The following is a 9,967-nucleotide window of genomic DNA, read 5'->3' on the forward strand; positions in this document are numbered from 1 at the left end:
TCCAAAGTGCAGGTGACAGCAGCCGACCTCTCTGTGCCTCTCTGGGTAAGAGGGGTTTGAGTTTTTCCTACACTAGATAGCTTTTCCTACACTACATTTCAGAAAATAATGGTTTTTTTGCATTTTAAAATGAATTTTATTTTAAATATGGGACATTTCCGATGAAATTGTGGCTGCATGGGAGGTTTTTTGTGGTTTGCCAACATCTGGTTTCTGCTGATGCAAGACTGAAGGCAATCACTCAATGGTGGTGCAAACTCTTCCCCGCTTTCTGGGTAGCAGCTCATCCTAAGCTCTTCAGTAGTAATCCTCTCTTCTAGTAAGGAGAAAATTAATACATCCCACATTTTGTTCTGTAGAAAATACTCTTCCAAAAAAAAAGAACTCAGATTTCATGGGATAAACATCCCGTGTCTTCACTGGCAGCAGCAGAGCAGATACAGTAAGAAAACTGGATAAACAGACAGCTCAAAGTTAGAGCAGAGGCACATGAGACACCAGAGGTCTAGTGAAGGCCATGATACAAGCATCTTCAGTATTCTGCATGGAAAGGGTATTCCTTGTGATTTTTGGACCTGAAAGAAATCAAAGAGGGAATGTTATTTTCATGGGTGACCTAAATATTTTATAGAAGTGCATTGGGTGCATGGAGAGGTCACCAAGGGAAGATCTGCATCGTGTAATTACAGGAAGAATAGGACAAGAGAAAGTGCCTTCCAGTTGTGCCCAGGGCAGTTGAGATGGGATGTGAGGAAGAATTTCTTTGCTGAAAGGGTTCTGAGGCATTGGAAGGGGTTGCCCAGGGCAGTGGTGGAGTCCCCATCCCTGGAGGGATTTCAGAGTGGTGTAGACATAGTGCTGAGGGACATGGGTTAGTCGGGGACTTGTCAGTGTTGGGTTCATGATTGGACTCCATGATCTTAAAGGTCTTTTCCAATCGAGGCAACGCTGTGATTCTGTGATATGTGGAGATATAGCTCCTCATTTCTCTAATACAGACAAAGATGAAATGAACACCCAGAACCCGTTTTTTATAATTCAAGTTACAGAGTTTCCTGGAAACTGAATTCAAAATGAGAATGTAGTTTGTTATCTTTTTGTTGTTGTTGTTGTTTTTAAAATGAAAAAAAAAAAATTAAAATGAAAATTTTAAATCCTCTCCTGAAAAAGTATTCTGGGGACAAACCAGTTGGAATTTGAGTTGGCATGATTTTTAAATAAACTGAATTTTGTACTACCTAGCAGCAGTGACACAAAATCCCTTATAAAGAATATTCAAAATTTAAGAGTTGGAAGGAAACAGGAAGCGTCACTTACGTGCTCATTGCACAGATCCTCCAGTTTCTATTGAAGCTGAAAATAGTTGCCATCTCCTCTTTAGTCAATTCAAAGTCAAACACCTAACAAGAGAAATAGCTGGAAATCACATCTTTGAAAAAATCAAACAGTGTGAACAAAGGCAAGATGAGAGAGCAGCTCCACATTGGAGAATCCATTTTCAGTCATGGACCACTGAAGTAACAGAGAGAGGAATAACTTGTTTGATGGACACAAGAATATTTTATGAATATTGCTTATTCCATATAACACTTTTCTGGCATGTTAATGTGTGTGGGCTCCAAGCAAGCTGTGCCTGCTGATTCATCCACAAGCTGTAGAAGAGGAAATAATCATGTAAGACCTGTTCATCTGTCCTTTCCAAAAGTTTCCTGGCTTATCCCTCAGTATAGTGTAGGTAAACATAAAGGAAAAAAAGCCCAGTCCTCTTGTCTGCAGAGGCCTTGGGAAGGGTGAGAAAGGATCACTGCTTGCTGTGCAGGGGGAAGCCATGCCATCCCTGAACATCCCGTGCACCCAGCTCGCTCCTAACGACTCACCTTGGAGTTCTCCACAATGCGCTGTGGTGTGACAGACTTGGGAATCACAATCACATTCCTCTGGATCTGGAAGCGAAGGAGAACCTGCAGGAACAGACCACTGAGTCAAGAGAGAGGACAGCTCCTGCTCTGGAGGAACCAGAGCCTCCTCCAGCAGCTGTTTGCCATCAAGTGTATATTTCAGTAGAACTAAACCCTTTCTGTGGAGCTAAAATTCAAATTCTGCCTGTCTCTGTGGCCTAGGTAGCACTTCCTGAAGGGCCAAAGAGAGAAGTGGTGGCAGCCCACATGGAAGGTCTCCTTTCCCATCCAGCTTTGGGACAGTCAGTTCCTTTTCTTCTCACCTGGACTTGCAGCAGTCTATGAAAGGCTTTCATTCTGTGCAAGAGGACTTGAGAGGGAAAGTGACATCTGAAGATGGGTCAAGAATCTTTTTTGAGGGCAAAGGCGTAATAGTAGCCTGTCATGGAGGCCATATAATAAGAAAAACTCCATCAAAGGAGTGCCACAATTCACGGGGAATGGATGGAGGTTGTACCCACTCCTCAGCTCTGTTTTCCTTAATTTCTGTGTTACCAAATGGGTACCCTACCTGTGCTGGGGTCTTGTTGTGCTTGGCTGCAATCTCTTTGATCTTGGGGTCATCCAGAAGGGAAGGATCCTCTGGCTTAGCCCTACACAGAGAAAAGAAGTGTCAAGAAACGTTGATAGAAAGATCCAGTCTAGACACAGAGATCTGTATCTTGATGAATGTTTAATAGTGCACTTGTAGCCTCAAAGTTTCAAGCATAACTGATAGCAGCTCCCTCGCAGAGCACAAAGCAACCTTACCATGGTCTGTCAGGAGAGCCAAGGGGACAGTACGCTGTCACAGCAATACCTTTGGAGTGAAAGTACTTGATCAGCTTCTCCTGGGTGAGGTATGGATGACATTCAATCTGCCAACACAAAGGCACAGAGGCTGATAGTGGCAGAACTGTTGTAATATTGTTGTGCTCCGTGGATTATCTCCTAATCCGGTTAGAAGCTGCCTTTTCCCCTCATTTGCCAGTGGCCTGCATGATAATGTGCATCCTTAATATTGAAGACACCTATTTTTATACAGAGTGTTTATACAGTTTTTGCTGTGGGGGGGTTTCACAAATTCTTTTTTCTTCCAGAACTCATGTTTCCAGTGAAATACTCCAACATTTGTAAACAGTGGTTCAGCAAGGTGAGACAAAAAAGGAAATATCTGAGTGCCTTGTGTAATCAGAAATATCCACAGAGTGGATTTAGAGACACAGCAGTGTCTACTCTATTCTCCCTTTTTCATCTCCTCAATCAACTGTAATCAGATTTTTATAATCCCTGAAAACTTTTCACCTGCAGTCACTTTGCAGCTTACCTGGTTATTTGCAGGTTTGTATTTCAGTCCTGGCTTGTTCAAGATTCTTTCAGTCTGCTCATGGTTAAAGTTGGAGATTCCAATGGCTTTTACTAGACCAGCATCCACCAGCTCTTCCATGGCCTAACACAAAGGGGAGCAAAGTCATAATTCAGTGTACAAGACAGGTAATGAAGATGTTCTTCCTGATGTGGCTTGTTTTCCATCACAAGCAGCAAAAAATAAGTGTTTAGAGTTGCAAAGTTCTTTGGGAGAAAAGCAGGTACTGGTGTACTAGTGCCATGTCACCCAAGTGCAAATTCTTATTGCCTGAGTTTGTGAAAATTCACACCAAGTTGCATGAGGAAGAGAATGACACTCCATAATCCAGTATTGTGCAAGCACTGGAGGGCTGTGCCCCACACCGTAGGCAAAATCTCAGCCTAAAACATCTTTACTTCTGTAAAATTTATTTGAGCAATTCAAGAGCACAAGAACTGTGGTGAAGACAATTGTATAGTTGTTAAGATCAAGCAACTTTTTCTAACCTCAGCCTAGTCTGCAGCTCCACTGGAAGTGATTGTGGGTCAGGCACTCAAGTAAAGCACTTGGAATAAGGAACAGGAGTAACTAGGTAATGACCAAAGCTACGTTGCCTTATGGTCCTTACAACTAATTTTATGTGCATCAGACAACAGTTCTGTGACTGCTGAAGGGAATGAAAAAATGGAAGAGACGGATGAGGACAGAGGACATATCTCTTTTGCTGTGGCTGATCTTACCTCCCATGTCTGTAGAAGATCAGTTTTGCTGGGTATTGACATGCCTTTGTCATCTTTGGGGAACAGCTCGTCTCCTGCCTGTCAGGAGAGAGGAAATGCTTGAAATAATCTCTCTTGGGATGCTAGCTATGTAAAAGAATCAAACAGGAATGCTAAAGCTAATAGTGCATGAAAGAAATCAGGTAATTCTCATCATAACTTAATTCTTCAGTCGTGTCTTATTCTTAGTTCATGCAGAGTCGTGGCATTTTTGACCAATACCAACCAAGACAGTTATTTCTGCTGGGCTCATTGAAGTGATGATCCACAAAATGCATGCAGGGAAGTGATTTACTCATAGAACAATATCCTGGAGTCTTACAGGAATTCACTTCATGTATTGTTCCGTTATGTGTGTTTATGAATAATAACTTCCTTAGTTGTTTTTAAAAAGCTATATGGAGGATTGACTTTGGTCCTGTGAACATACACACTTATACTGGAGTACATCTGCTGAAAAAGGTGCTGCTGACAGATTTCCCATGGGGAGGCTCAGTGTTTAAGTTGCTGTATTAGGAAAATTAGAACAGCTTGTAACTAGACAGTATGGCCAAAGCGTTTGGAATTATTGGAATTTTCTAGATGCCACAATATTATGCAGTTTCACTTGACAGCTTTGTCCACATAAAGCTAACTGAAACCATATGGAGAGAATGAAATGCAGTTGAGCTCAAGCATTAGGTGGAATAGAGATTTTGATCTGATAGCAGAAAGGAAAGGCTAAGACTGTGTATATATGTATATGTGTATGTGTACTTACATGTATATAAATGTACACAAACTGAAGTACACCTAGTCTGTGAAAGTTGGGTATCAAAAAGCCTCATCTTTTGAAACCCAAGATCTGTGAAACAACACTAAGGCAAAGTCAGCTCAATCTGGACTCTATTAAGTAATTGGTGATTAAAGAAAGAAATGCAAAACAGAAGCATTTCCTTTTGTTTTGCGATTCTGGAACATGCAGAGCAGAGAATTTCTGTCAGGCAGCAAAACACAGCCCTCCTTCCCACAAGGGGTGGTTTTCAGATAAACATGCTTTGGATTTGTAAAAGAAAGGCAAAGCAGCACAGCTTATGCTTGCAGCTGGTAGCCACCAGTATGATGCGAGGGCTGGAGCACCTCTACTGTGAGGACAGGCTGAGAGAGTTGGGGCTGTTCAGCCTGGAGAAGAGAAGGCTCCGGGGAGACCTTCTAGTGGCCTCCCAGTACCTGAAGGGGCTCCAAGAAAGCTGGGGAAGGACTTTTCATAAGGGCAGTTAATGACAAAACAAGGGGAAATGGGTTTAAGCTGAAAGAGGGGAGGTTTAGATGAGATATTAGGAAGAAGTTCTTCACTGTGAGGGTGGTGAGACACTGGAACAGGTTGCCCAAGGAAGTTGTAGGTGCCTCCTCCCTGGAAGTGTTGAAGGCCAGGTTGGATGAGGCTTTGAGCAACCTGGTCTAGTGGAAGGTGTCCCTGCTGCTGGCAGGGGGGTTGGGACTGGATGAGCTTTAAGGTCCCTTCCAACCCAACCAGTCTGTGATTCTATGATTCTACAAGATGATTTGCCCACCTCATGGGCAAGCTGGGTTTGCCTCTCCAGTATCAAAGGGGCAGAGGATGCTGTGCAAGGAGTAGTCTCGGGGCAGAGATCAAGAGCCCGGCTCACGTGGTCAGAGTAAAGCTGAATGAACAGCACTGTGGCGGTGCTGGGACACTCAGCAGACACGTGCTCCTTCTGGACTGGAGCAGCAGTAAGTGCTGCCAGTGTTACTGGCAGTTCTGAGGAGATCTACCAGAAGGCAAAGTCAGGGGTGTTGCTGTTACTGTACCTTGAGCCCTAGAGGCCAATGCATGAGGTAGAGATCCAGGTAATCCAATTTCAGGTCAGCAAGAGTCTTCTGGCAGGCTCCCTTCACCAGAGGTCTGTCATAAAATGTGCACCACAGCTAGAGACAAAAAACCAAGGCACACTGTGACCTCCTGGGTTAAAGCTCTCACATCATCTCCTGCACAGGACAGAACTGCTCCATCTTTGGAAGGTGATGTGGAATGAAGCCATCCCAGTGCTGTTCAGATGGCGTTTGCTCTGTGATGGGACTGACCCGTGACACTAAGGGCACTATGTGCAGTGGCAGCACGTGGATTTGAGTAGGATCATAACAGAGCAAGTCCTGTGGTTCCATTAGCTCAGACATCACTTGTGCTGCCCTTGCTACACAGGCTCTGCCTTTGCAACAGGTGCTTTGAAATGCAGACGTGTGTCTGTTATCCCTGACCACGCATAAAACTCCTGCAGGGAAGGCAGCAGGCAGAGCCGAGAAATAGAAGCCAAGCCACAAAGAAGTGGTTGGCACCAACCTTTACCAAGGTAAAAAACAACTTCAGAATGCAGCTAAATACCCATTTCCCCAAGTAATCAAGAGAAAGAAAACCCAGCAACCAACCACACCTTCCTTGGGACACGTGCTGAGCAGATTACACTGTCCCAAGGTGCCCAGAGCCTCATCTTCCTCACCCAGCAGAGACACCCCTTTGGCAGGACAGCGAGCTCGGCTGCTGGAACAAGCACCAGCCACTGACACTGGGCTTTAGCAGTCAGTGAGGTGCTGCTACCACGTTGGTTCTGACTCTGTGCGAGTCCTTTACACCGAGTGATCTCAGAGCTCTGCATCACGGGTTTCTACCTCGCTTGGTGCTACCTGGCCCACTCAATCCTCTTTTCCTGCTTCCCTTCTCCTGCACCACTGCTCTGCAGGTGGCCTCATCCATCCCCCAGCACTTCTAGGTCTGCTCAGCAGAGTGCCAGACCACAGCAGGGTGCAGACACAGCGTATCCTTCCTAACTGTCCATACAGAACGGGGTGAATCAGTAAACTTGCATTAGGAGTGACTTGAACGATGTTATGAATTGCTTTATCCTACAGCATAAAGTTTGTCTCCAGTACTTAAGCTTCCTACTATGAAAATACTATAGGCAAAGCATTCTCCCACCCCTGCTCCAGGGCTGAAGATCCTCAGATCCTCACCTTACTGACAATGAAGAGATCCTCCCGTTTCACAACACCTTCCTTGATTTTCTGCTGGATCCCATCCCCAACTTCATTCTCGTTCTGGTACACGTAGGCACAGTCAAAGTGGCGGTACCCAGCATCGATGGCAGCCGTCACTGCAGCTGTCACCTGCCCTGGTGGGGACTGGGAAAATAATATCTACTTGCCCTGGTAGGGACTGAAAATAGTACATAAATCTTAAGAATCTCAAATCAGTACATGTTAAATATCTGTATTCTAGCAAAATAAAAATGTGAAGCCCACAGTACTGAAAGCAATCCCCCCCCACCTCCAGGTTGTTGGGTTGTTGGTTTTTTTTCTTTACAAGAATAGTTATTTCTCACAGTCATAAACATGGACCCCAGGACTTGAAGCCAATCTCCAGCCATTTATCTGCATCCCCACTCCCACAGACTCAGCCCAACAGCCGGGTAGAGCAGAGCTCCAGACACCAGGACAGTTCTCCAGAGCTGGACCAGGAGGAACAGATTTTTGTGCCAGGAGTTCTCTAATACCGGTGCTTTTCTCTGAAGCTGTTACCTTCCAGGTGCCCAGCCCCACGAGAGGCATCTTGGCCGTGGTGCTCAGCTCCACGTAGGTCGCCATGGCCCTGCATGCCGTCTGGGCAGCCCCACTGCAGCCACCTCTTGCCCGGCTGGTTTAATAGTGACGGGTCGCTGGCTGGGGCAGGGGAAGATGGTGGATCGGCGCCGGCGCTCTGCGTCCTCCCGTATCTGGCAAACAAAGCTGTGGCTTTTCCTCTGTAAACTCAACTCAACTCAACTCACGCAGGTTAATGTGAAAGCTGAAATCAATAAAAAAATTGCGGAGGCGATCACCTCCCTGGGGCGTGCAGTGCAGTGGTGTGTGTCCTGCCGACCTTTCCTCCTGGTGAAGTTCCTTATCAAAAGATAAGGGCTGAGGGCAGCTGTGCTCCAATCCGGATTGTGTTTGTGCAGAGCTCAGCTCCTGCGACGCCCTGTCCCCGTGCCATGGGTTGCTCGTGAGTATCTCACTTGTGATACGGACTGTGGTGTTGCAAGACCCCATGAGTTACCAGCTGGAGAGCCTGTTTTGTTCAGTGGCACTTTGGCCCATGATTTGTCATCGGTTAAGTCAGGAGGGTGTCCCGAAGTGAATGAACAAACAGGAATCCCAGGGTAGGGCATGAGACAGAGGTCTCTCGCTCTCAGCTGATGGAGCTGCTCCCTTGCTGCTGGCTGTGAGATTGTCTGTGAGGCATGGGCCAAGGAAGAGCTGAGCCCTTTGGCTGGGGTGGTGTGTCTCCACAACAGGGATGGTGACCTGGCCTGGTCTTGACAGAGCCTTGTGACCCTCACTGATGAAGTGAGACGGCTGGAGAAACCTCAGTGTGGGTCTACAGAGGAAGCAGTGGTTCCTTTTCACCTGACAGTGATGGTACCTACGCTTCACAGGCTGGGAAGTGAGGCACAGGAAAGTTCACACAGGGAGTGCATGGCAAAGGTGAGAAGGAAAATTAAGTCCCTATTTTTTCCCCCAGCTTAACAGACCATCCCTCTGGTAAAATTCCAGAGTTGCCTGGTTTTTCTTTTCACTTCTTGCTTTATTAGTACAAGTAACAGGCTGTTTGGTTTGTTCTTTAGTGGCCATTGAATTCATAAAGAAGAGTTTCATAATGCCGAGAGAGACGTGTAAGTCTAGAAAACAAAAGGTGTCCTGTAGCTACGTGGTCATTGTGGATATCATATATAATTAGTGTCATAAACTAAACCATCCTTTTGCACAAAAATCGAGCAGGTACTGGATGGGAAGGTGTATTGTGGTGTTTGCACACAGGGGGGCAGAGTTAAACTTGTGTGTGAGCTGCTGTTGAATTCCTTCAATAATCTCTCAGCAGATTGAATTGCAGATTGCAGTCCTTAGATTTGGTAATAATGGGAAGGTGGAAATCTCTCTTCCTCTGTCTCTAAAAAAGGATAAGAAGAAGAAAAAAAACTGAAGGTTGCTTACATTTGTAATAAATAAAGAGGTGTGAGGATTTCCTGGTAGGGACTCAAAAGATACAATCTCAGTTTTGAGATTGAGTGAAGTATGAGTCTTTTTCTTTTCCTGGCTTGCTAAAAATGTGTGGTAACAAGTTGACTTCAGTGGGAGTTTTGCGTGGGTAAAAGCTGAAGGATCAATCCATGTATTGTATGTGATTTTTGCCCTAGTAATTATTCTTCAGTCGAACAGCTTCTCCATGGCAACTGCTTCAAATAAGTCTTATATCTTCACCTATTTTTTAAAAAGGGACTTATTAGGATGTATGTTTTAATTTTTTTTCACCCTAAAAAGAGAGACAGGAGAAGAATTGTACACAAGCAGAAGCATGCAGGATTTGGCCAAAGACATCCTTTCTTCCACTCACATCCCCACCTTTTCTCCATCCTAGGAGGGGAAAAAGAAAAAAAGCATATACAGTTAAAAATAAATTCACTAGAGGAAATTACCAATGATCACTAACATACCGACTTTCAGAATTGTCTGATCCCTAAATTAAAGGCACAGAAAAGAATTTGCTTTTCCCTGCTGTCTTTTGCACTGAGATATATGAGAGACTGCTTTTCCTGCCTCAACTCACCACTCTTTTTCCAAGATGTTCCCAAACTTCCACGTGTAAGTGTTGTTATGCGTGGGATGGAAATCAAGTCTGTTTTCTCCCTCCTGTTGACCAGGCACTTACAACATGTGGTATATCCCAGGGGAAGCAGAAAGACTCTCTAAAATTTAGTCTTTCTGTCTAAAATTTCTGTCTAAAATTTAGAATGGTTGGATTTACTACGACAGGCAACACTCTAATGTGCTCAGCCTCTCCAGCTTGTTTGTGACTGCAGCTATCGGTGGGG

General features: G+C 44.9%; 1 protein-coding gene across 1 annotated transcript; it reads right to left on the bottom strand.

Annotated features, from left to right (window-relative positions):
• Window positions 1-532: 532 nt before the first annotated feature.
• Window positions 533-7,774, bottom strand: LOC104518283 (aldo-keto reductase family 1 member B10). Its single transcript, XM_010172045.1, has 10 exons — window positions 7,638-7,774; window positions 7,074-7,241; window positions 5,877-5,993; window positions 4,026-4,103; window positions 3,265-3,387; window positions 2,709-2,815; window positions 2,470-2,551; window positions 1,878-1,961; window positions 1,318-1,400; window positions 533-575 (listed from the first exon to the last, which is right to left on the bottom strand). The coding sequence occupies exons 1-10, from the start codon at window positions 7,701-7,703 to the stop codon at window positions 533-535; spliced, it is 951 nt and encodes a 316-aa protein (XP_010170347.1). The 5' UTR covers window positions 7,704-7,774.
• Between the last annotated feature and the right edge of the window lie 2,193 nt (window positions 7,775-9,967).

The sequence above is a fragment of the Antrostomus carolinensis genome, unplaced genomic scaffold (genome assembly GCF_000700745.2).
Source record: "Antrostomus carolinensis isolate BGI_N321 unplaced genomic scaffold, ASM70074v2 scaffold1947, whole genome shotgun sequence".
Lineage (NCBI taxonomy): Eukaryota > Metazoa > Chordata > Aves > Caprimulgiformes > Caprimulgidae > Antrostomus > Antrostomus carolinensis.

What these genes read in the sequence shown, in the direction of transcription:
- LOC104518283 (XM_010172045.1), bottom strand. Translation starts at nt 7,703, where the DNA reads ATGGCGACCTACGTGGAGCTGAGCACCACGGCCAAGATGCCTCTCGTG. An exon ending in TGGGGCTGGGCACCTGGAAG is followed by an intron (nt 7,242 to 7,637) that starts GTAACAGCTTCA and finishes TTATTTTCCCAG; the next exon opens with TCCCCACCAGGGCAGGTGAC. An exon ending in ATTGGCCTCTAGGGCTCAAG is followed by an intron (nt 4,104 to 5,876) that starts GTACAGTAACAG and finishes CTCTCCTGACAG; the next exon opens with GCAGGAGACGAGCTGTTCCC.